Here is a 27,528-nt window from a genome sequence, read left to right as displayed (position 1 = left end):
CCAAATATACCAGAAGAGTTAACTCTAAGTTTTCTTTCTCTTCAATTCCTTTCCAAATAAGTATAGAGATTTCAGGAAAAATTTAAATCTATAAACATACAGCTATGTCACAATTAAGGTATCAAAAAAATCACAACTTTTTACACAAATCTATAACTCCAATTATTACTACAAACATTACATATAAATCTTCAAACAGAAATTCTATTTTCCATTTCTTATATGTATATATAGTACTAAATGGAATTATTCACAAGTACTAGAGATTTAACTCAGAAAGGTAAATCAGTAGTTATTTCAAAAAATTTAAATTATAATTAGCAAAGACACATTTGCTTCAACATGAAGTTTAAGACTTTAGAATAAGAAAAAACCAGAATAAACAAATTTAAGGAGCACTAATAGAAAAATCAGTTATGATCTTTAAATACTTCAAAAGTCATTTTTAAAAGTCTGATCCAAAATCATGTACTGGTTTATTAAATTAAAGAACATCCATATTACAGAATACTAGATAATCATTTAAATATTTTAGAGAGTATTTAATGAAATATGATATGGGAAAATACTCATGATATGTAAGCATGGAAAATTACCTCTATAGTATGATCCCCCTTTGGAATAAACATGTATACCTTTTTGGGATTAATAATAATTTCTACTTCCTTGTTCTATTCTATGATCTATATTACTGTTATAATCAGAAATATATTACTTAAAATTACAAATTCATTATGTTCTCTTACCTGAAGGTACTATAGCATCTTGTTCAATAATTCTTGCAGAGGCCAGATCACTGATAATATATTGTAACCTTAAATGTCTGAATACCGACACAAATGGTTTTCCTTGTTCAGTTTCAAGAAAGGCCATACCTTCAAAATCTATAAAAAACCATGAAAGTTAAACAGTCATTCTTTTCAAACCTATTATTCTTAAATGTTTTTATGGACGGGGGATACACATGTACACTCACGTCTATTAGAATACAAAATAAGGTAGTTTTAAAGTGCTCAAGAATTTTATAAACCTTAGGTTTACAGATAAAAACATAAGGAGATTTATTTTAAAATCCCAGGAAATTAACTTTGGTCCTAATGAAACCCCTGGGCTGGGAATTCAGCTGTTTCTGGGCATTTGGCATTTATAGTGCAGCAAGTTGGGAAAGGAAGGCTTGAGAAAGGTACTTAGGGTTACACACTCTCACCAGAATCCCCTTCCCAGGAACTGAACAGGCCAGTGAAACTCTGGAGCCCAAAAGCCTCACTCAAGGGTAAGGTACACAGGACAAAGACTATCTCTTAATTTCTTTTAACTTACATTTCAGCTACATGTAATGAACACTAGTTAATATATTAATTCTCTATTGAAATACAAAATAAGAAAGGCTATGTATGGCTAGGTATGGTGGCTCACGCCTGTGATCCCTGCATTCTGGGAGGCTGAGGCTGGCAGACTGCTTATGCCCAGGAGTTAGAGACCAGCCTGGGCAACATAGTGAGATGCTATCTCTATTAAAATAAAATAAAACAAAATAAAATAAAAGACAGACATTGTAGCCATAGTTTTGCAACAGTTGGGTAGTATTCAGTTATTATTAAGATAATTCAAGGCTGGGCACAGTGGCTCACACCTGTAATCCTGGCACTTTGGGAGGCTAAGGTGGAAGGATCACTTGAGTCCAGGATGTCTAAGACCAGCCTGGCCAACATTGTGAGACTCCCATCTCTACAAAAAATAAAAATAAAAAAATTAGCGAGGTGTGGTGGCATGTGTCTGCAGACCCAGCTCCTCAGGAGACTGAGGTGGAAAGATTGCTTGAGCCCAGGAGTTGCAGCTTGCAGTGAGCTATGATTGTGCCACTGCACTCCAGCCTGTGTGACAGAGCAAGACCCTGTCTCTAAAATAAATAATAATAATAATAATAATAATAATAATAATAATACTGAAAACAGAATAATTCGGCCAGGCGTGGTGGCTCACGCCTGTAATCCCAGCACTTTGGGAGGCCGAGGCGGGTGGATCACGAGACGAGGTCAGGAGTTCAAGATCAGCCTGGCCAACATGGTGAAACCCCATCTCTACTAAAAATACAAAAAAGATTAGCCAGGCGTGGTAGTGGGTGCCTGTAATCCCAGCTACTTGGGAGGCTGAGGCAGAGAATTGCTTAAACCTGGGAGGCGGAGGATGCAGTGAGCCGAGATCACACCACTGTACTCCAGCCTGGGTGACAGAGTGAAACTTCGTCTCAAAAAAAGAAAAGAAAATAGAATAATTCAAGTTTATGAAGTATATAATTTTTTTTTCTTTTAGGGAGAATTTAAGGTTATTCCTAAAAATTACCCTCAGTTACATTCCAGTGTGCTTTCATGAGTCAGAAGGAAAGGTTTAGAGTTACTGCTATCAAACAGGTATTTGTGCATAAGCCCTAGTCTATGTTTTCTGTCAAATGACATACACCCAGGAGAGTATGTATACCCAGTCCTGTTGCTATTAAGGATAAGGAGAAAAACAAGACAGTTGCCATTATAGACTATTATGTCTCAAACTATGCTTCACATAGAATACAGGTTTTCTGTAGACCAGAAGGTGTTCCCCACTAAAATATTTTTTTCCTGAAAATTGTAAAAAGACAGCCAAGTTAATGAAAAGAATTTCCACATTATCTCATATATTTTTTGTATTCCCTTGGCACCTGCTTAGAGTCAGCAAAGCAAACAAGAAAGCAGTAAATTCATTAAAAAAAATTAATAGTTAACTTTGCTTATTTATACAACAGGTGTGTGACAGTGGATTTATATCTCTTGTTTTAAAAATAACAACATTGGTTCTAGTTCACATGTTGAATTAAATGTGCCAATTTCATGGGGTGTGCTGAGAATACCATTTTGTTTTTACAGGTGTTCTGTCACATGAACAAGATATAAAAATCTAATTCTGGATTGTCTCATAGAAATCTGGTGATTATATCTCATGAAGCCTTTTCGTCAAGGGTGTAGAAGAGACTGGCTCATTTATTTCTGTAAGAATTTATAGAACCAAGAAAAATGTTTTAAAGTTGCTTGCTGGACAACATGTGGCCATACTTATTCCATTAGCCAAATTCAATAGCAATCCTTAAGTATAATTGTGTAGAAAACTTTCTAAATTTCTATTGTTTCTTGTAGTCCTGATCCATATAGATCTGAAAAGTCAAATAATTAAGATAACTTAAAAGAAATATACAAAAATATATGCCGGGTGTGGTGGCTCATGCCTGTAGTCCTAGCACATTGGAAGGCCGAGGCAGGCAGATCACTCGAGGCCAGAAGTTCAAGACCAGCCTGGCCAACATGGCAAAACTCATCTCTACTAAAAATACAAAATATTAGCTGGGTGTGGTGGCATGCACCTGTAGTCCCAGCTACTTGAGAGGCTGAGGCAGGAGAATTGCTTGAATCTGGGAAGCGGAGGCTGTAGTGAGCCAAGATCGCACCACTGCACTTCCAGCCTGGGTGACAGAGCAAGACTCCGTCTCAAAAAAAAAAAAAAAAAAGAAAGAAAGAAAGACATACACCAAAATATAACGAGTGAGGGATCAAAGTGATTTTTTCTATCCTATTTCCTAAGTATGCATCTTATTTACAATTTTAAAACTATTGAAAATGACTCTATAAAATCTTCACAGAAAAACAAGAGCATTAGACATACATTTTGGTTTGTGCAATCAGTGTCTCCCTAAAAAGTTATGTTGAACTGTATACTTCCACACCTCAGGGGCTGGGAGGGAGAGCCTCAAGTGGGAAACCAGAAGTGGACCACAGCTTGCTTCTCCAGTTTCTGTCACTTAGACTACAGGGCAATTTCTCTTTTGATTGATTGCTGTGGTGGATCTATCTGAAGCACAAATGATCATAAGGTTCAATCAACATTTGCCTAACATCTGCTGTTTCTACTGAGTCCCTCTCTCTTTTTAACTTCTTTACCATGCTTGTCTCTTTCCGTTTTTCTTTTTCTCTTTTTTTTTGAGATGGAGTCTCGCTCTGTTGCCCAGGCTGGAGTGCAGTGGCCAGATCTCAGCTCACTGCAAGCTCCACCTCCCGGGTTTACGCCATTCTCCTGCCTCAGCCTCGCGAGTAGCTGGGACTACAGGTGCCTGCCACCTCGCCCGGCTAGTTTTTTGTATTTTTTAGTAGAGACAGGGTTTCACCATGTTAGCCAGGATGGTCTCGATCTCCTGACCTCGTGATCCGCCCGTCTCGGCCTCCCAAAGTGCTGGGATTACAGGCTTGAGCCACCGCGCCCGGCCCTCTTTCAGTTTTTCTCTCTCTTCTGTTTATTTAAATGCTTTCCCCTACTTTTCTCCTCTGTAATTTCCCTAGTCCCTCTTTAATTGCCATAATGTAACACGAAAGTATAATTTAAGATACAAGTTTAGTATTTTTGTTCTTCAAGGAAATCAAGTTATATTTCACTGATATGGTTCTTTACACATTTTTATTTCAAGAGTTTTATAGAAAAATAATTTATCTGGCTCTGAGGTAGGAAATCTGACTACATAAAATAATTCTATAAAATGAATTTAACTAAGCTATAAAGAGCATGAAATTTTAAAATTAAGAACATCTATTCATCAAAAAACATTTTTTTTTCCTTTTTTTTGAGACAGGGTCTCACACTCTGCTGCCCAGGCTGGAGTGCAGTGGTGTGTGGCCATGGCTCACTGCTGCCCCGACCCCCCCAGGCTCAGGTGATCCTCCCCCCATGTCAGCCTCCCCAGTAGCTGGGAATACAGACAAGTGTACACCACCATGCACTGCTAATTCTTTTTTTTTGAGACAGAGTTTCGCTTGTTGCCCATGCTGGAGTGCGGTGGCGCAATCTTAGCTCACTGCAACCTCTGCCTTCTGGTTTGAAGCGATTCTCCTCCCTCAGGCTCCCTAGCAGCTGGGATTACAGGCGCCTGCCACCAAGCCCAGCTAATTTTTGTATCTTTAGTAGAGATGGGGTTTCACCATGTTGGCCAGGCTGGTCTCCAACTCCTGACCTTGTGATCCACCCACCTCAGCCTCCCAAAGTGCTGGGAGTACAGGCATGAGCCTCCGTGCCTGGCTGCCCTGCAAATCCTTTATGTTGCTCAGGCTGTCCTTGAACTCCTGGGCTCAAGTGAGCCTCCTGCCTTGACCTCCCAAAGTGCTGGGATTACAGGTGTGAGCCACGGCACCAACCAAAAAGACATCTTTAATAAATTAAAAAGATAACCTACAAACTGGAAGTGCAGAACACATTTATGACAAAGTATTAGTTATCAGGAATATATAAAGAAAGCCTACAAATCAATAAGAAAAGACAAATGTGACATTAAAATAGGAAACATACCTAAACAGATATCTCACAGAAGAGGAAACATGTGGCTAATAACCATATTAAGGGTCGTTCAATCTCTTTAGTTATAAAGGAAATTAAAATTAAGGCCACAACGTGACACAGTTCCATAACAACTAAAACAAAATGATACATTATCCAGCGGCATGTTGCCACTGGCTCATAGGAGCTGACTGTGTACATCTCCTTTTTCACAAAGTGATGTCATGTTGGTAGTCTGCAATCAATCAGCCACGATGGGAAAATTTGTACCATGGGAATTAAAAAATGGTACTAATCAGGGATTGTTTTTTTCAGAGTCAGCTTATTAGCACACCACTATGTAATATATGTTAAGACATATATACTTGGTGCAATAATATATATTTTTAAAACAAAAGAATAAACATGAAGTTCAAGATAGTGGTTAGGAAAAGTCAGAGGGACACAATAGAAAAGCAGCACATGAGTTAGACTGAAGTTACTGATGTTCTAATTCTCCAAGATTAGGTCATAAAGGCTCAACGTATTCAAAATAAACCAAAAAGGTGGCCACAAGCTAAGAAAATCATGAACTAAGGATTATGATTTATCCTGTTCTTTGCACCTGACAGCCATAAAAAATACTTTTTCTAGATATGTTTTAGCAAAGTAAAAAATAATATACATACATTTTAATATACACACACATGTATTTTTTACATTGCATGCCCTTCTTTGCGCAGATAAGACCTTACAGCAGTTGATCTTAACCAATTTTAGATCAGTCTCTACTGAGAATCTGACGGAAGGTATGGAAGCTCTCCTCCCACAAAGGTATGCAGCAGCACACACACATATCAAATTCTGTACCCACTTTTGGGTGTCAGTGACACATGAAAGCCTATCTATGGCCCCCATGTTAAGAATGGTTGCCTGACAGGGTATACTTTGTTAGAGAAAACTCAGTGTGGTCAAGACAAATGCAGTCAACAAGATCTGTTGGTGATATAATGGGAAAAACAATAGTTTTGGGGGGCTCAAGAGTATGGTGACAGTTCAAGGAATAACAATTCAGATAATGATAGGTAAGGCATTTTTCTTATCTAGCCTTGATTTTCTCACTGTAAATGAGGGGCTGAAGTAGGTAACTGCTAAGGTTTTCTCTAAGCTCTAAAATTAAGTCTATAAACAAGTTAGGGCCTGATTTCATTTGATTAATTAATTAATTTATTTTCTGTTCTCATGGGGCCTGATTTTAATAAATTTCCTTTCAAAAGACAAGTTCTCAAAAATTTCAGGCCTACCTTTCCTCTGTTTAGAAAACCAGACATCTGTCTCTGTCAAAACCTGTTTTAAAGATCCATTCCAAGAAGGCACAAGTTGAAGGAACATCCACTGGGTTAAAAAAATTAAATAAGAAAACAGTTATGAAATTTCATCATTTTATGATTTTACATTTTCAGATTGCTTTCACCTTAAAATATAATAGCTAAAAAATTTAACTTCTACTTTACCAGCAATTGCAAAAAAGAAAGTACAACTATTAGATAACGTGCTTATAAGCACTCAGTTTATCATGGCAGTCTCATAGTCCAATGGCTGGGTGCTGTGGCTCACACCTATAATCCCAGCACTTGGGAGGCCAAGGTGGGCAGATCTCTTGAAAGAGGTTTAGACCAGCCTGGGAAACATGGTGAAACCCCACCTCTACAAAAAAAAAAAAAAGGGCATGGTGGCATGCATCTGGAGTCCCAGCTACTCAAGAGGCTGAGGTGGGAGAACCTTTTGAGCCCTGGAGGTCAAGGTTGCAGTGAGTCATGATTGCACCACTGTGTTCTAGTCTAAGTGACAGAGCGAGACCTTGTCTCGAGGAAAAAAGAAAAAAATATCATAGTCCAGTGATAAAAATTGGATGTGGGTGCTAAGGAGTAAGCCAATCCTTGAGAAGTCTTTATGGTAACTCACTGGAGATTACTGTATTAAAAAAGTAAAGGTCTAATATATATGTATATTACATTAGTAATTTTATACTAACTTATTCTACTGACTAACAACTCAATTTCACTAAATACTATATGAAATTATAAAAGCAAGAAATTAACACAGGAAAAAGGAGCTTATTTGTCTTATTGCTGCCGAGATAATATGCACAGCAGGTAAGAGCAAAAACTTTTAAATCCTGGACCTGGCACTTAAGAGCTGGGCACATTACCTAATATCTCTGGGCCTTAATTTCTTCATTTGTAAAATGAGCATGATAATATGTTTACCTCATAGGACACTAAAATATTTAATATATATAAATACTTAGAATGGTGTATGGCACGTAAACACCCTGTAAGTATCAGCACTTATCATTACTGGCAGAAAGCAGTTATAACAACAGAAATGAATGCCACTGTGACAACTCACTGCAGGCTGCACCTCCTAGGTTCAGGTGATCCTCCCACCTCAGCCTCCTGAGTAGCTGGGACTACAGGCACAAACACCACACCCAGCTAAGCTTTCGTATTTTTTGTAGACAGGGGTTTTTGCCATGTTACCCAAGCTGATCTTGAACTCTGCGCCGTAAGCGATCCGCCAGCCTGGGCCTCCCAAATTGCTGGGATTACAGGCATGAGTCACTGTGCCTGACCTCTGCACCAATTTTTTAAAAGACTGGATAGCCCAGATAGTAAAGTTCCTTGAAAAAAAATAGTAACAAAATTTCATCTCTACCATGGAAACAAACAAACAAAGAGTCCCTATGAGATAAGCTAGAAAGTGTCTCAGTCTTAAGTTTCACAACTGTGTTAAATACTCACAACACTGTTTTGGGGACAAAAGGGTAAAGGCAGGATTATGCAGTAGGAAGAGGGCAATGGACTGGGACTCCCAAGATCCAGTCTCTGCCTCAAGCCTGCTCTGAGTCTCACTATCTACATGAAAGAATAGTGGCTGATCTGTATCTTCAGAGAGTTGTGAAAATAAAATTAGATTTTTAAAATGTTGAAACTTTTCAAAAGGATGAAGTAAAACATATGCCAGACATGCAAACAGGCCTTTAAAAGAAAAATTTCAACATTGCTTAGAAAAAGTGTGTCTAAAAATGCCATCATTAACTGAAGCTCAACTTCGAAAACGTTCTTAAAAATGATATAAAACATTTCTGATTATGTAAATAAACAAATAACAACAATATATTTTTTGTTAAAGAGAAGTCTGGGAAAAAACAGAAAAGTATTCCTAAAATAGAAAAGTACAAAAAATAAAGTTAAAATCACGAATGATACCAAATCCCTAAATATAAAGACTTTTTAATGTTTTGGCCTATTTCCTTTTCCTACATTTATAACCATCCCTTTATTGCTGGACACTGTTTCCAGTTTTTCACCATTATACACAGTGCTGAGGTGACATCCTTGCATAATATGACATCATATTATGTCAGTACCTTTTTTAGAGCGGTGTATATATCCATCTCCACTTGCATCACAAATAAGTTAGATGAACCAATGAGCTGTTCCATGACATTTATACTGAAAAGGATAAATAGAGGGAGTGAGCTTATCTTTAGGCACAGGCTAAAGGATCCTGGTGGAACTAAAAGCTTTGTCTTTCTTTTAAAAAATACATGGAATTAAAAATGACAGCAGTCCTTCTGCCCAAGACAAAGAATCTTAGAAAACAATCTATCTGGATACAAGGATACTTTTAATTCAGATAGTGTGCTGTGAAAGGTCCTTTTCACACTGATAGGGAAACAAAGAGCTCTGATCTGCTGATTAATCAAGTTAAAGCAAAGTTCCAATAAGATAACTTTCAGTATGCTCTGATAAAATGACAGCCATCCTCTTTTGCCTTCCCCCACTCCACTTCTATGTTTTGTTTTGTTCTTTAAAAAAAGGCCAGGCATAGTGGCTCACATCTGTAATCCCAGCACTTTGGGAGGCAGGAGAATCATTTGAAGCCAGATGTTTGAGACCAGCCTGGACAACATGGTGAGACCTTGCATACAAAAAAAAAAAAAAAACAAAAACAAAAAAATTAGCCAATCATGTTGGTGTGCACCTGTAGTCCCAGCTACTTGTGAGGTTGAAGGGGTAAAAGGATCACTTGAGCCCAAGAGGTGGAGGTTGCAGTGAGCCGAGACTACCACTGCACTCCAGCCTGGGCAACAGAGCAAGACACTGTCTCCAAAAAAAAAAAAAAGACACTAGAATAGCTATATCGTCAAAGTAATCTTTAACCTCTAGGCTTAAGAGAATTGCTTAGTCATAAACTATGGTTTTAGTACTATTCAAGAGCATAAGATCAAGAAACATGTGCTATTTAGAGTGAAAATGACATCATCAGTTATTTTGTTTTGCTTTTCCTTTGTTCTTTCTTTCCTTTGAGCCACAAAAAGCCAAGAGAGCATGTGGGTTTTTAAGAGGATCCTGCTCCTTTTTCAAAAAGCTCAACGAGAAATTAGAGTTGTCCCCTTGTATCTGTGGGGGGTTGGTTTCAGAACCCCCTACAAATACCAAAATCCTCTATGCTCAAGGCCCTTATATAAAGTGGCACAGTATTTGCATGTAACCTATGCACATCCTCTCATATACTTTAAATCATTTCTAGGTGTTCTTATAGTACTTAATACAATGTAAATGTTATGCAATAGTTGTCATACAACATTGGGTTTTTTGTTATCATTTTTTAAAGTTTTTCCCCCAAATCTTTTCAATCAGCAGTTGGTTTAATCCACAAATGGTGGATCCACGGATATGGAAGGTTGACTATATTAAAGTGTTTCTAATGATTTTCAAATCAAACATTCTACGGTGATTTATTTATGCCTCAATATCACCAGGTGATGAATGTCTCTCACACTTCTCTACCAAATTACCTCGTAAAGGCAAAAGAAAGGAAAAAACCCAATAATCTAGGTGGTGGTCTAACCATAAAAATAACATTTCTATAAATGGTATCTTGAGAGTTCAAGGAAACTTGAATTCCCTCTATTCCATAATGTATTTAAACATAAAAATGTTTACCTCTCCCCCACCTCAACAACAACAACAACAACAACAACAACAACAACAACAAATCAGTACAATCAGTAAAATTCACATCCCGGGAAGCTATGCAATGTTTGACTTTAGTTTTGTACATTTCCATCAGAAAGTCACTTACTCCCGGGCACATTTGTATCCCTGTCTCCGAAGCACCGCTGTCAAGGAAATGCAAGCCAGAAAATGACTGTAATGCCAACCAGCCTTCAAAAGTTTACTGCTAGCCAGATTTTCTCAGACCCATCACAAATACCTTAGTCCCATTACTACAGATAAGTTCCCCGACAGCAAGAGACCATGACAAAATCATCTCCGCATCCTTCACAGCCACTAACAGAATATCTTTATACATAATGAACAGTTAGGAAGTACTTGCTGCAGGAATAAATGGATAATATGCGTACTTAATCCAAAAAGCCAAACTAAGCTGGGTGCAGTGGTATGTGCCTATAATCCCTGCTACTTGGAGGCTGAGGTGGGAGGACTGCTTGAGCCCAGGAGTTTGAGTCTAGCCTGGGCAACATAGCAAGGCCCCCATCTCTTTAAAAAAGAAAGACTGCTATGCAGCTTGGGTGGTGGGCAGTCCTCATTGTCACAGCCGTATTTCTTGTAGGTTTTTAGAACCCTGGAATCCATTTCTCATGGGTGACTGCGGTCCTATTATTCCAGCTTGGACTACATGGTCCACAGGTGACAAACAAACCTTGGCCCTCTGGCTCCATCTCCAGGACCTCTGGCTCTGCGCTGTGCTGTGTGCGACCGGGTCCCGCTTGAGGATGAAGGCAGCGCAGTTGACTGTGGGAGCCTCTGCAGCCCCAGCCTGAAGCCTGCATGGGACCCTGTGTGGTGCTAACAGTTTTTTTTAAAGGAAGACTGATATTTTCTCAAAGAGAGGGGACGTCACTATGTTGCCCAGGATGATCTCGAACTCCTAGATTCAAGCAATTCTCCCAACTTGGCCTCCCAAAGTGCTGGGATTACAGGTCTAGGTTTTCCTAAATCTGCTTTTCTGGTAGAGAAACCCTGAGGACTGATTGGCTTTTGCTTGTCTAAAACCATGGCCTGCGAATTCGTAACATTCAGGGACATGGCCATAGACTTCTCTCATCAGGAGTGGGAATACCTTGACCTGGTTCAGAAGACCTTGTACCAGGAGGTGACAGTGAAGAACTATGGTAACTTGTTCTTACTGGGGTCTCACTCTCACTGAGGCTGGAGTGCAGTGTCGCAATCACAGCTCACTGCAACCTTGACCTCCGTGGCTCAAGCAATCCTCCTGCCTCAGCCTCCAGAGTAGCTGGGATTACAGATTTGAATTCAAGGAGTGAAATAATCAGAGACGGAAAAATGTACATTTATAGGAGACACACATTTGTTACTCCACATCAGAGAATTCATTCTAGTGACAAAACCGATCAACATGAAAAGTTTTTGAAGGTTAAAAAAAAAAAAAAGGCCAAAACAGTTTCTTCAAACTTATTTCTCAATAATAAAGATGATTTCTAAAATATACCTTTTAAATTCTCTAAGAGTCTGGCAAAACCTGAAACTTTTCTATAGTCTTAAAACAGTAATGCATTTTTCTATTAAAATTGGTTAAAACAGTAGACATAACATCTATTATATTATTCACAACAAAGAAATAAGTTTGTGTAGCATTTCTTCAGCTTATGGATGTAGTCAAGCCCTTTCATTAAATTGTTTGCTTTTTCATATTTTTGTGTTCTACAAAAATGTTACGTACTTTAACAAATGATAAACAATATTTTAGGATGACTAATTATAAAGTTACTTGAAATTCAGATACCTGAGTTCTTTAAAAAGTTCAACATTCTGGTGAGTCATCAAATTGTTTAGAAGCCATTCAAGGCACCTGAAATTAAAATATATAATTATTACATTATATACCATGTATTTACAATTTATTAAGTAGGACTTACAGTTAAAATAAAATCAGAATATTAATCTTGGCAGAACATGCTCACAACTTTTAATTAACAATAGGAAATTTAGTATTATTTTTGTCAGTAGATATTATTAAGAGAATATTTCCTTTATATTAATGAGAGCATTTCTAGTTTTAAAACTTCATTTTGAGTTTGTGTTAAATAGTTTATTAAGGGGTCTGCATACTACTATAACCTTTAAAATCTCAAAACAGGTACTGCAGCTTTCAAGAGTTAGAAGGACTGTCAGTCATTGCAATGATATAATGTCTATCAGGCCTACTTCTTAAACAATTTTAATAGAAAATGTCCTATAAAGTGCAGTGGCATGATCACAGCTCACTGCAGTCTTGAACCTCCTGGGCTCAAAGAATCCTCTGACCTCAGCCTCCAGAATGGCTGGGACCACAGGTGCATGCCACCATGCCTGGGTAATTTTTAAAATTTTTTGTAGAGATGGGGTCTCCCTGTGTTGCTCAGGCTGGTCATGATCTCCTGGGCTCAAGTGATCCTTCTGCCTTGGCATCCCAAACCACTGGGATTACAGGTGTTAGCTACCACACCTGACCAAGAGTGACCATGGTTTTTATAAGCATATACATAACCCATCTACGGTCACTGACAAAGACAACACTTTTGAGGAATTTACTAACTAGTCCAAAAGTTAAAATGGGCTTTTTAACAAAATTCCATTCCCCTATCCTAATTTTCCTTAATTCTTTCTTTCTTATAGCTATACATTCTCTTAAGAAACTAAAGCAACCAAATTCCTAAAGTGGGATAGGAAGAAAAATGAGAAAGGTAACTCACTTTTTCTTTACAGAATCTAATCCATAGGTCCCTGCTGATGTGTAATAGCCACATACAGTTTTCACATTAATTGTTTCCTTCATTGTCTCACCACACTGCTGTATTAAACCGTCCTGTAAATATAAATAAGCACTGGAAAGGCCCATTTCACGTGGGAAAAATTAGCTCTGATATGTGCTTTTACATATTAAAAAGGAAAAAGAAAAAGAAAGAAGAAAGAAAAGAAAGAAAACTCATTAAGTGCAGCAAACCTAAGTTTTTTTTTTTTTTTTTTTAACAAGTCCAATAAAAATACTGAAAAAAATTCAGCAAGTATTCAACTAAATACTTGGAATTTGAAAATGGAAGGTGGGGGGAGCAGTCAGGTACAGATGAATACTGCTATTCTTTTTCTTTTCTATTCTTCCCTCTCTGAGACCTTTGCAAATTTCTTTAGCAGCATTTTGTCTGTTTTGCCATTTCTTTTTAAATTAAGAAGTCTACATAGTCAGTTAACCCTACATGTCATGGGCCTAAACAAATAGTATGCATTAGCAGAAAGTGATTATTAAGTTTAAAATAACTACAATGTCTAAGAGACACACCTAAAACAAGTATACTGTTATTTTAAATTATGAACATTAAAGTTTTAACCTAAAATGTTTATATAGGTTTTAAGTGAACTAACTTTAATATATGGAAAGAATACTACTTTTTGTTCAAATTTCTGAAATATATTCATCATGCAGGTATATTAAGTTAAAGAGTTAGTAAATCATAAAAGTAATACAGAAAGTGAATTTAGAACAAAATCAAAAGGACCAGAGTTAGAAAATAAAGTATACTTATTGGAAATAAGTATTGAAAGGATCAAAACATTTTGAAAATCAAATGATCTCAACCAAGGATATTTAGTAAGCCATTAACTAATATGTCAAATGAATCAGTACAAAAATACTACACAAAAGTAAACAATTTTTTAAGATTAAAATAAAACATTGACTCCATTAGGATTTTCAACTTACCTGGAAATCATTCTAGACTCTTCCCCTTTCCTCTTAACACTTAGTCTGTCACCAAGTCCAGCGGATTATCCCTGAATCTCTCTGCTATCTACTTTTTCCTCTCCAAGCTTATTGCTACTACCCTACTTTCCTCCCTTGGACGACTGCAATACGTTTTTGTCTCTAATGCTGTATTCATCTTTCCTTCAATTCATCTTTCACATTGTTACTGAAGTATTATTTCTAAAACATAACTTTGTCTTTCCTCTGATTAAAATATTCCAAAGGTGCTGTGTACACTAAACTTAGCAATGTGTAACGGTATTTTCATGATCTGGCTTCTGCCCCCCTCTTCTCCAATCCTTCTTGTGTTTATGCAGGAGCCATGTTTCTGTTAGAGTCTTGAATCCTCCACTATTTCACATTGCTAGGTCTTAGTTTACTCTGTTCTGTCTGAAATGCTCTTCCTTCCCCTCTTCCTACTTTGCAATACAAACACACTTTCAACTTTCAAGATTCAATGTGGAAACGTAACTTTCCTCTGTGACACCACCAGGATGAACTGACTACTTCCTTCTTTATGCATTCACTAAATGATACAGGATGTTTATTATCATATCTATAATATTGAACAGCTCTTACTTTACCTCTGGGTTTCTATATCAACCCTCCCACCGCTCTCCACACATACATACTATATTGTGAACTTTTTGAAGGTAAGGATTACATCTTAAGTTACCTTTGGATTTCTGTGTCTAGTTGGACACAGTGCTCAATACACTTCTATTAAATGAACAAATCTGTCATTCTGCCGGTAGATTAAAATACATATATGTGATTTATACACAATTCTTTCAAAACTAAGAGAAATTTAAATAGTAGGAATGCATGTTTATTTGAACCCATGAATGAAATTAATTGGTAATCATAAGCCATCTGCTTAATAGTCAAGTCATTAATGAATAGAAATCTGTAAATGACCTTAGACAAGTAAGTTTTTTCCACATTATAGTCATACTAAGATATCTACACAGAAATGGCCTGCATTCATTTTACGCAGACATCAAGACTCCCTCAGTTGTAATAAATTGCTTTTGGTTAGGCATTTTAAATGATTTATAACAAATGGCATATTTATACATATCATTTTTATTTAAAAACTCTAAAAAGCTAAGCTTTATTTTTGTTTTTGGAGTACACACTTTGAGAAAAAGATTATTATTCTGAACCTTTCTTTGAATCACGTGCATACTTACCAACTGCAGCAAACAAGCTGCTGCCAAAATGGCAACAACTCGACTGGGCTTTATCAAGACATCATCTCGATACAGTGAACCAAATGCAACCTGTAGTGCTGAAAGCAAGGTACACATGTAAGATGAAATAATATTTATATCTTTTACAAGTATTATACAAATAACAACGATGACTGTCTTCACACACAAAGACATTTGTCTAAATGTGGCATGTACATAAAAGGATAACAGAAGTATCTCTTTAATTAAAAACGCTAGTAATGGTTACTGGTTGACACTGTTAATTTAATAACAAGGTTATAAATTTCTGCTTATTCTACCAAATCTAGCTGCATTCTTCTAACATATAATCTTGACATCAGTGGTCACAACCAAGATGGCTTGAAAGAAGTTTTATAAGATACTCCTGAGTAGACCAATCGTTAAGTACAAATACGCAGACTCAAAGATAATCTTAACCCTGCTGCTTTCAGCACTTCACCACTGAGAAATGTGGTACAGTTCCTGAGTCCTGTCCATGCCACACTCATGCCCAGCCCCCACAGTGATCTATGCCTGTCCATCCTTCCTCCACCGCCACTGTTATGAATGTCCCACATGGTTTGCTTTGTAAATATTCTTAACTATTTCTTTGCCTTTGTATTGAACACCAGGTACTTCCATGTGGACCACCAATGAGGGGAGCAGCAAGAGCACTGGAATGGGAATGAGGAGAGCTGTAGTCTGACATAGGCTCACTAAACTGCTCTGAGATCCAAAGTAAGTCCCTTAACTCCTTTGGGCCTCAGCTTCCTCAACTAAGGGTTCTTTTAGCTCTAAAACAATATTACATGATTTATGCCTTTATTGTTCCCAGAAAATAGAAAATAATCAATAAGTATTATTTATCAGATTTTCTACATAATTCAAAAAAATGGTCATACTTTTCCTTCCTTCATCCTACGTCTTCCATATCCCAGGTGGGCATATTTACAAAGATAAGTAAACAGACTGATAAGGCCCACATGACAAAACAGATCAGTGATAGGATGGACAGAACTGATAGACTATGGCGTAAATCAACATAAAATTATCACCTTGAGGTGATAAAAGGAGTTTTCTAGACTACAAGGCTAGAAGGAATTATTTATTTTCTACCAAAAGAATAAGATTATGTTTTTATGATTCTTGCATAATAGTTAATTATTATGGTAGTTACCTTCTACATCAATGTTCTGGTCAGGAATCTCCAGTTCAATAATATTCATGCTGGATTCTTTCCAAGAACCACTGAACATACTAGAAAAGTAGCCAGACTTTAAAAAAAAAAAAAAAGTCAACGATTATCAAGCACTTTCTGTGTCTTCCAAATTATTTTCCCATTTCTAATTCTAAGCAACTATTCTATCCATTAACTAAACTCATCCATTCTATTACTTCAACAGAAAAAGAACTGCCAAATATGTCTACAGGAGAAAAGAAATTAAGATAAGGACACTACTAGGTGTATCGAAATATACTTTCAGTTTAGTACTATTTTTGACAAAAAACTAAAATTCCTATATTACTATCTAAATTGAATTCCTGTATTTCTATTTGAACCTGGTTAGCTTTTTACTCAAACTGTTGAATCCTCACTGTACATCTGAGTGGCTATAAAGGACCAAACCAGTCCCAAGTCAGCACAAACAGGATGATCCCCAAAGAAATTAGGGAAAATCCAAAATTTAGTTTAATCTAATGAGAAATTTCCAGAATGGACCTGAATTCTTGGAAAGGTATAGAATGAAGTCTTTAGTTATCTGCCAGATAGCACTCCTCATAATTAGAATTACTTTGAAATTGATAAAATATTAACTAATTTATTTAAAAATGTTACTGAGTACTTAGTATGTAGAAGGCACTGTGAATATAGCAATAAACAAAATCAATATTGTTTCTGTCCTCAGGGGGCTTATATTTTAGCATGTGGCTTGAACTATAATCAATACAGCTTCCATGAGAGGTAAAGTTTTAACAGAGGTATTCTCAACCTTAAGTTCACAAAACTGCTTTCAGATATTAAAAAGAAATAATATGAATCATATGCTGAAGTTAAAAAGCAATATTCTGATATAGTGTCTGGGCAACATACTTCAAGCCAAAATAAATTTGTTTCAAAAACACATTTTTTTTTTTTTTTGAGACGGAGTCTTGCTCTGTCACCCAGGTTGGAGTGCAGTGGTGCGATCTCGGCTCACTGCAAGCTCAGCCTCCCAGGTTCACGCCATTCTCCTGCCTCAGCCTCCTGAGTAGCTGGGACTACAGGCGCCTGGGGTTTCACTGTGTTAGCCAGGATGGTCTCAATCTCCTGATCTTGTGATCTGCCTGCCTCGGCCTCCCAAAGTGCTGGGATTATAGGCATGAGCCACCGCGCCCGGTCTCAAAAACACATTTTAAAACATGATTAAAATGTTAGAGAAGGCAATTCCTTTCCAAATACTTTTACTGAAAAAGTTTATACTATACTGTCTTACCAGTAATTATTCTCAAATGGTAAAGAGGAAAAATATAAGTTCCAAAGGATAAAAACTGTTGTTTTATTCCTAGTGCCTAGACCAATATCTGGCTTATAGATTTGATAAAAGAAAATGAATAAAATATTTGGGCCCTTAGAGCAACATTGTATTCTATTTTGAAAACTCTGATTTTTTTTTTTTTTTTTAGACAGAGTCTCGCTCTGTTACCCAGGCTGGAGTGCAGTGGCACGATCTCAGCTCACTGCAACCTCCATCTCCCAGGTTGAAGCAATTCTCCTGTCTCAGCCTCCTGAGTAGCTGGGATTACAGGTGCCCATCACCATGCCGGCTATGAAAGTTCTGAATTTTTAAAATGGGGTGGCAAGTAGCAATATTTTCAGTACAGAAATCGACTTAGTCTATATACTTTTTGGTGTTGTCTTTACCTGGATTTTCCAGGAGAGAACTTTCCACTCACACTCAATGTGAACTACAAAGCAACATTTCAGGTGAGTTTATCCAATTTAAATAACCATAAGCAAAATAAACACATTACAATCTTAACTTTAATGTTAAATATTTTTCCCCAACTTTTCCCCTTTTATCAACAGAAGGCACCGAAAAAAGCACTTTATGAAGTAATGACAAATACGTAGTATTAGGCTCGTATGATACTGAAATCTCAAAATCTCTTTCTAGACCAAACTTAGTTTTCACTAACAATGCTTACCATTTTTCTTACAGACTTTTTACCAAATGAGAGGATTTAACCACTATGATGTTCATGCAAAAGATTACTGTGAAGTGCAATGAGAAAGAACATGACTTAAGAGTTTAAGTGATTACCCTGTTACTCAAATAGAAAAAATACTTACTTGACATAAATATATTTTGTGTAAGCTCCATTCTTCTCCTAGAGCACAAATCTTAATGTCACTGTTTTCACCATTCAAAAATAATGTTTGATAAATATATTTAGATGTACTCTTTAATTTTTTCCTGTTAAAAGAAATGAAAGTCACATATTTATATAAATTGAATGTTTTACTGATTTTGCATATATTTCTAAATACTCCTTTTATTCAATTTCTATTAAATAGAGTCAAAATAATATTTGTGTAAAAGGATAGGGGGAGAGTATATATTCAAATTTTCTTGTGTCTAGAAGAGTACATAAGAAACTAACAATAGTGGTTATCTCTGGGGTCCTTTATGCATGAGAGAGATAGTGGAGAAATGGGGGCGGCATGGGAGGCAGACTTTGCACTACACACATTTTAGCAATTTTGGACTAATTTAATTACCTATTCAATAGATTAAGAAGTTAGCATGTTGATTTTTTTGCTTATTTCCTTATTTAAAAACCAGCACTATGAAGGAACTCAAATAGTGCAATAATCTGCAACTAGGAAATGGAGAACAAGAGTAAACATTTCACTTACCCAAGTAATTTTAAATTTTAAATGATTTTTAAATTAAAAAATTTTTAATTTTAAAATGATTTACATTTAATCTTACTTTGGTACCAACCTATTCTTAAACTACTTAAAATGTTTTCTTCCCGCTGGACAAATGGTTTGCAACCTTATATCAAAGGTTTTCTTTTCTTATTTGTTTTTTGAAATTATTTATTTATTTTAGATGAAAGGTTTTTTAAAACTGCTCAAAGGAGAAGTCTTAGGGGCCACCAAGGAGAGCTGAGGAGTGAACTGTGAGTATCCCATCTAACTTCAACCAAAGCAACATCACCTATTATACCTGTAAACATACTGGATTTCTGCACAGATATAATTTAAAGGAAGAACTTGACTAAAAAAATAAAGTTTGAAAATAATTGCTCAAAATGGTCTAGTAACCAAGAAAAGGCCCTAGGCAGAGGCTGATCAATATCTCAAATTCCTGACCAATTCTGACAGCTTTCCTAGCACATAAAACTTTCAATCTCTTTTTTTTTTTTTTTTTAAGACGCAGCCTCGCTCTGTCGCCCAGGTTGGGGTGCAGTGGCGCGATCTCGGCTCACTGCAAGCTCCGCCTCCCGGGTTCACGCCATTCTCCTGCCTCAGCCTCCCGAGTAGCTGGGACTACAGGCGCCCACCACCTCGCCCGGCTAGTTTTTTTTGTATTTTTTAGTAGAGACGGGGTTTCACCATGTTAGCCAGAATAGACTCGATCTCCTGACCTCGTGATCCGCCCGTCTCAGCCTCCCAAAGTGCTGGGATTACAGGCTTGAGCCACCCCGTCCGGCCCTCAATCTCTTTTTAAAAATGAAGTAATTGTTTCAGATGACATCCTGAACTGGTGAATTTAACACCTGTGTACTTAACACCTCTTCCTAGCCAACAATAAAAACAGCACATGCCTTAGTGGTAACAGACTTGGGTTTGAGTCCCAGCTGCCCCCCTGTTCAGTTATCACAGCTGTAAAAAGAGGACATTAATAGTACCCACTTCATTGATTATGATGAGAAATCAAGAGACAGTGTAGTTTCCAGTTCCTGATAGCAGAATGTACACATGTTGGCTTCCCATCCCTCCCCAAATTACATTAAAGATTAAGAGTACAAAAAGGAATAAGTCCACACCAGGAAAAGGTAAAGGGTAGACTCATCACTTGATGAGAGATTTACACAGATCTGAAAGTTAGAAAATAAATTCAAATGAAAAAGAACAGTGAAAGCCATAGCCAAAACATACATTATGGAGGGCTAGGATGGAGGCTAGGCTTATCTGCCCGTTAGAACCCTTGGGAGAAAAGTAGGATGAGGTCTCAGGGAAACGAAGGCAGAAGAAAGAAGAGGGGCAGAAAATGGGGAAATTAGTGCCTTCTCCACTCTATGAACACAGATTATAGATAAGGATAGTACAGATACTGAGGCAAAAATATTCCAAGGCTTTTCTAGAAACAGCACAAAGCTAATGGAAGATCTAAGGCTGTAGGGTAGCTGCTGGTGCCCAGACAAAGCAATCCTCATTCTGAAATTTAAAGAATCTGTGGCCTGTTCACTCCCAATCCATTCACCCTGAGTCATGGTTCCCAAACTGTGTGTGAAATTCACCAGTTCAGGATACCATCTGAACTTAGAGCACCACAGCCAACTCAGAGAGGCATGTGGAATATTTTAAATTTGAAGGAAACACAGTAACACCTTTCAGATACCATGCAATCTGCTATCATTAGGTTGTTTGGCCCTAACTATGAGGTATTTCTTTTGGACCAGGGGTGAAAATTACTAAAACATGAAATGTGCTGTGATCCATGAAAGCTTGGGAACCTCTGCTCTACAAAGCATGCCCCACCTAAAACCAGCTTAGTAGTCTTCTTACTCAAAGAAGAAGTACATTGGAAATAGATCTATTTACTCAATTAAAACACCATACACCAGTTACTCATTCTTCAATGTAAGTGGACAAGCAAGGAAGGATCACCCAACATGAGGAAGAATAAGAGCATATGAGAGACAGAGAGACAGAGAGAGAGAGACAGACAGAGAGAGAGAGAGAGACAGAGAGAGAGAGAGAGACAGAGAGAGAGAGAGAGAGGCTCCATCCATCCCTGGAAACATATAATTCAGGGAAAAGAGAGGAACAAAAAATCCTCTCACCAGTATACCTAGAGATCTGAGATTATTATATTCACCCCGTAGGAAGCTATGATAAAGGATGACTCAGAACAAGAAAGAGCTTTTAGAGACTAAAGACATGATTACTGAAATTTAAAAAAACAAACAAACCATTCTTTGGTTTTTCTTCCTCATGTTGGGTGATCCTTCCTTGCTTGTCCACTTACATTGAAGAATGAGTAACTGGTGTATGGTGTTTTGAGTAAATAGATCTATTTCCAATGTACCTCTTCTTTGAGTAAGAAGACTACTAAGCTGGTTTTAGGTGGGGCATGCTTTGTAGAGCAGAGGTTCCCAAGCTTTCATGGATCACAGCACATTTCATGTTTTAGTAATTTTCACCCCTGGTCCAAAAGAAATACCTCATAGTTAGGGCCAAACAACCTAATGATAGCAATGAAAAAGTTAAAGGAAATTTCCCAGAACATAAAGCAAAAAGACAAAGAAAGGAAAAAAGAAGAGACAGATGCATAATCCAAGAAATCCAAAATCCAATTAAGAGGCATCCCAGAAAGCAAAAATAAAGACAACAAGAGAAAGGAAATTATGGAAGAAATTAATGGAAAAAAATTTCCCAAAACTAAGGTAGTATATGAGTCTTCAGATTATAAGGAACAAGTACCAAGGCCATTAGAAGACCCATACTTAAGCACATTCTAGTTAAATCCTAAAATACCAAAGAAAAAGTTCCACAAGTTCCAGAGAGCAAAAATGGTCACCTGAAAAGAGAATTACACCAGGATCAAATTTTTCATCAAGACTGTAGGCCTGAAGACAATGAAGCAGTGTCATCAAAGATATGAAGAAAGTTATTTTAGATTTCCATACTCAGACAGAGGATGAATAAAGTAAAAGAGACTAAATTTATATTTAGATATGCACAAATTACCCCCTTTTGCACCCTTTCTTGGAAAAATATTTGAGGTGTATTAAATAGTTCCTAAAATGAGTGAGAAAGAAATGCAGGCTACACAAAATAGTGAATTCAATCCTAGAGATGGGGTGAAAAGAAGTCCCAGCATAAGAGCAGACAAATCCAGATTGGAAGAGGAGGATGGAAGAGGTCTAGGTTTTAGAGAAGGATTCCATGAAAGTGTGTTTCGAAAGACTTTTCTGTGTTTTTTCAGAAAAACCTGAAGCCATGATGAAGGATTATTGTTACTTGTCAAGAGTGGGGGAAAGGCCATTATATACTCTGGGACAATAAAAAAGCAATACAAAAAAAAAGGCACTGTCCAAATAAGATACAAACAAAAGCAGGGCCTGACTTTAAGCACTTGATGGAATATAAGAACAGATTCCATATGACTGTGAGGTTGGAAAAATTTCTCCCTTTGAACAGACAAGGGGTTGTGACATTGGACCCATCAAGTATGATTTATAATCCTAGCACACTACATAACTCTTCAGAAACAATATTTACATAGTTATAACTATGTAATGTTGTTTCAATTTTTTAGAGACAAGCTATGGACAAAACACTCAAGATCTGGTTGTAGAACAGTGTGGGTTTTAACAGTCTTGTAAATGTAAAAGTAAAACATGCAGTTGACAAAGGTGTGAGGTGGAAGTTGGGCCTAAAAGCTAAAACTTCTCATAAGGTGGTCTGTTGATGTGGGAGGGCACACCAGACAACCTCAGGAAGTATATACTAGGGCCAACACACAAAATTCAACATCTTAATACTTTCTCTTTTAAATTTTTATATTTTTAGTTTTTGAGACAGGGTCTCACTCTGTTGCCCAGGCTGGAGTGCAGTGGCGCAATCTTGGCTCACTACAACCTCTGCCTTCTGAGTTCAGGTAATTCTCCTGCCTCAGCCTCCCAAGTAGCTAGGAATACAGGCGCACACCACCATGGCTGGCTAATTTTTGTATTTTTTGGTAGAGGCGGGGTTTCACTGTGTTGGTCAGGCTGGTCTCAAACTCCTGGCCTAAAGTGATCTGCTTGCCTTGGTTTCCCAAAGTGCTGGGATTACAGGCGTGAGCCACCGTGCCTGGCCCATCTTAGTGTTTTCTTATACGCTGCATCCGTACTGGGCTGAATAATCCAAGCATCTTCTAGTAATATACACACACTAAACTCTGATAGGCATTTTCTGATAAAGGTTTGCTTTAAAAACTTTCCATTCCAGTCTACTTATGTAGTCTAGGAGTTGGTACACTTTTTCTGTAAAGGTCTAGATAGTTAGTATCTTTGGCCTTCTGGGCCAAAAGGCCTCCAAATAATTTTGTTGGCATCCTAGTAGGCAGTGTCCTGCTTGCCAGCCTCAGCCTACCACACCTGAGCAAACTTTTCCACCATCCAGTGGGCTACAGCCACACCTCCTTCAACATCATCTGAATCTTAGCTTGGTAAAGGGTTGGGAGCACCTATTCCAAATTTGTTCCTTCTGTGGCTATTCTGCCTCAGTCTTAGAAGTACTGACTACTCCATGTATTTCTAGAGATCTCTTTACCTTAGCATTTTGTCCTCAGTAGTTAATTCTCTGTGCCTTGTTAATAATGTTTCTATTAAATTTCCTGTATTCAAATTGCTGTGTGATTTCTCTCCTTCAAATGCACTGTGATGTATATTTCAATAATTACATTAAATGTAAGTGGTCTAACTACTAATTGAAAGGTTAGATTGTCCTGTTGGATAAAAGAAGCAAGACTCAACTATATGCTGTTTACATGATACCTATTTTAAATATACACAGGTAAAAAGTGAAAGAAGGGAAAATGAGATATTCAGACATTTATCAAAAGAAAGTGGCTGATGGATACACTACAATCCCAGACTTCACCACTACCCGTTATATGCATGTAAGAAACCTGCACCTGTACCCACTAAATATAAATAAATAAATAAATAAATAAATAAATAAATAAATACATGTATGTGGTAGTGGCTAAATTACTAGGGATAAAGAAGGATGAACATTTTGTTGTGATAAAGGGGCCAATTCATCAAGGAGACATATTTACTGCATGCTTACATGCTAGACATTGTGCATTTGTTTGTCCTCATATTTGTCAAAGCCTAAAAGGCAGGTATTTATATCTCCAATTTACATATGAGGAAAATAAGGCTATTAAGTGCAGAATACAGACAAGAAGTCAAAATTTTTTTTTTTTTGAGACGGAGTCTCACTTTGTCACCCAGACTGGAGTGCAGTTGTGCCATCTCAGCTCACTGCAACCTCACCTCCCAGGTTCAAGCCATTCTTCTGCCTCAGCGTACCGAGTAGCTGGGATTACAGGCGCCCGCCACCACGCCTGGTTAATTTTTATATTTTTAGTAGAGACAGAGTTTTGCCATGTTGGCCAGGCTGGTTTTGAACTCCTGACCTCAGGTGATCTGTCTGCCTCAGTCTCCCAAAGTGCTGGGATTATAGGCAGGAGCCACTGCGCCTGGCCAAGAACTCAGAATTTGAACTCTTAAAACTATGCTACAGGTTTGCAACGGTGGCTCACACCTGTAATCCCAACACTTTGGGAGGTAAGGCAAGAGGATCACTTGAACCCAGGAGTTCAAGGCCAGCCTGGGTGGGGAACAGAGTGAGACCTTGTTTCTACAAATAAAAAAATTAGCTGGGTGTGGTGGGGGTGCATGCCTGTGGTCTCAGCTACACAGAAGGCTGAGGTGGGAGAATTGCCTGAGTCTGTGAGGTGGGGGTAGAGTGCGCCATGATCCCACCACTGCATTCCAGCCTGGGCGACAGAGCGAGACCCTGTCTCAAAAAAGAAAAAAAAATTTCCAAAAAAAAACTATGCTATACTGACTCTTCAAAAAGGTTACAGGGTCAGGCATGGTGGCTCACACCTGTAATCTGAGCACTTTGGGAGGCTGAGGTGGGAGGATCGCTTCAGCCCAGGCGTTTGAGACCAGCCTGGGCAATATAGTGAGATCCCTGTCTCTTTAGAAAAAAACTCCAAAAATCAAATAAACAACAAAAAAAGTTACTGAATAGTATTCACAGTAGGGGTCCATTTTTGTAAATAAATAAAAATATTCATTAAAAAATGGTACAAAAGGTTTTATAAACCAAACTATTAAGTTTTTAATCTATGACTCCTTTTTTACAATATGTAACACTAGTATAGCAAAACCTTTTTGAATCTGCTCATAAAGTTTAATTTTACGCCGGGTGCGCAGTGGCTCACGCCTATAATTCCAGCACTTTGGGAGGATGAGGCCAGCAGATCACCTGAGTTTGGGAGTTTGAGACAAGCTTGGCCAACATGATGAAACCTGTCTCTACTAAAAATAGAAAACATTAGCCAGGCGTGGTGGTGCGTGTCTGTAGTCCCAGTTACCCGGGAGGCTGAGGTACAAGAATCGCTTGAACCAGGAAGTGGAGGTTGCAGTGAGTTGAGATCGCACCACTGCACTCCCGCCTGGGTGACAGAGCAAGGCTCTGTCTGAAAAATAAAAAAAGAAAAAGAAATGATTAAAAAAATTTCATCTGTGACCCTATCAAATCACCTTTAAAAACAAAAGCAGAAAAACCAAATTGTTTGTGTAAGAATATATTCTACCTATAAACTACACTCCAATTCCAGGTCACAAGTCAATATTCCATCTTTCAACTCATCAGAAAAAAAAAAAAAAAAGTTAAGCAAGCTGCAGCAGCACCGCCCTACATACAGTACATCCACGGTCAACGACTTCAACTACTAGAAACTTGCACAGACTCTGTTCCTGGTTAGGAACAAATGTACACTATTGATAAACTTCACCTTTACGATTAACGAGAAATCCTGCGTGCAATTATTTCCCCTCCACTGAGTGGGCGACAGTAAGAGTGCCCATTTCAGAGATTACATTTAGTGTCTGTACTAAGGCAACCGGATGCAAAACAACTTAGTCTGCGGCTACCCACTTGAGAGGGCAAAGGTGGCCTGGGAATGCCAGCCAGCTGGGCGTCTCTAAGGTTTAACGAGACGCGAGCTCCGGCTTGGCGTTTCTCATCCTCATCTTGGGGCTGTAACAACACCCTGGAAGCGTCTGTGGTTAAAAATGCAGAACACCAGGCGTCTCCTAAAGCGCTCCCCCGTCCGCCCGGCATCGGGCCGGCTTCCACATTCACTTGTCAAGGGCACGACCCCTCTCCATAGGCTGGGGAGCGCTGCACCCCGCAAGCGCACGGGGCGCCGGCTCGGCCCCAGGCCCAACAGGTGCGGGTCCGGGTCCGCGCAGGTGCATGCCCCCACGTACCTTCGAGGAGTGCTGAGGAGCCGCTGCTGCTCGTCCCCCTCCTCCTCATCCTCGTCCGTCTCCGAGTCAGGGTGACAGTAGCAGAAGGTCCCGCTGCTCCGCTTGCGCTTGTGGCTGCCCGGACAGTAACAGAAGCCGTGGCCCGCCGCATCGTCTCCAGTGTCCGGCCTCCGGGCCGAGCCCCCCGCCCTGGCACCCTGCGCCTGCTGGGCAAGGGCTCGTCTTGGCTGGCGCAGCACCCGGCTGCTCAACGATCCCATGGGTCACGGCTCCCCGAGACTTCAGGGAGCCCAGAGAAGGGGGTCTCCCGCCATGGCCCGGCCGCCGCCGCCAGCCTTCCCCGAGCGCAGATGCCTACACCGCCACCTTCTCACGCGCAGCCCCAACCGTTGCAGCGGACAGCCTCCATCCTCCGCCCCGCCCGCAGCTTCTGGTCGCTCAGCGCGCTAGCACAGCAGGACCTCGCCCCCTCGCTTTCGCAACAAAGCGCGGGCCGGAGGGCGCCTGCGTATGGCGAGCCTCCGGAAGGGGCGGGGCAAGGCAGGCGTGCGTGCGTGCGTGGCAGGTGGAGCCTGCGCACAACCCAGCGGGCCTGCGGTGGGCCTAACCTCCTATTAACCTGAACTTAGGCGTAGACGCAGTGTTAAGCCGTAGTTCACACACGCCTTTGTAGTGGCAAGACTTGGGACTTCAGTCACGCATTCTTTCTACAAAGGTACCTTGAGCCCCCGGTGCTTATGGGCCTGTGCTAAGCAAGTGGCAAAACCCCAAAGCTATTTGGTCTCCTTGCGGGAGCTCGGCGCTTGCGGGGGCCACGCTCTGCTTTGTTGGGCGTGGCCTCCTGTGAGAGGGCCCCTAGGCTGAGGCGCTATGCTGG

At 38.9% G+C, this 27,528-nt stretch overlaps 1 protein-coding gene across 1 annotated transcript in view; it reads right to left on the bottom strand.

Moving 5' to 3' along the window:
• GMCL1 (germ cell-less 1, spermatogenesis associated) overlaps positions 1–27,193 on the bottom strand; it is a 52,849-nt gene extending 25,656 nt beyond the window's left edge. The window contains exons 1-9 of the mRNA XM_010367618.2: positions 26,652–27,193; positions 18,706–18,829; positions 16,552–16,648; positions 15,354–15,451; positions 13,115–13,227; positions 12,166–12,231; positions 8,759–8,843; positions 6,630–6,720; positions 747–884 (exon numbers count right to left, since the gene is read on the bottom strand). Of these exons, the coding sequence (XP_010365920.2) occupies positions 747–884; positions 6,630–6,720; positions 8,759–8,843; positions 12,166–12,231; positions 13,115–13,227; positions 15,354–15,451; positions 16,552–16,648; positions 18,706–18,829; positions 26,652–26,911 (1,072 nt within the window). The 5' untranslated portion in view covers positions 26,912–27,193. The remainder of the gene's footprint in view (positions 1–746; positions 885–6,629; positions 6,721–8,758; positions 8,844–12,165; positions 12,232–13,114; positions 13,228–15,353; positions 15,452–16,551; positions 16,649–18,705; positions 18,830–26,651) is intronic.
• Between the last annotated feature and the right edge of the window lie 335 nt (positions 27,194–27,528).

The sequence above is a fragment of the Rhinopithecus roxellana genome, chromosome 17 (genome assembly GCF_007565055.1).
Source record: "Rhinopithecus roxellana isolate Shanxi Qingling chromosome 17, ASM756505v1, whole genome shotgun sequence".
Taxonomy (NCBI): Eukaryota; Metazoa; Chordata; class Mammalia; order Primates; family Cercopithecidae; genus Rhinopithecus; species Rhinopithecus roxellana.
This window is presented reverse-complemented; position numbering and strand designations above follow the sequence as displayed.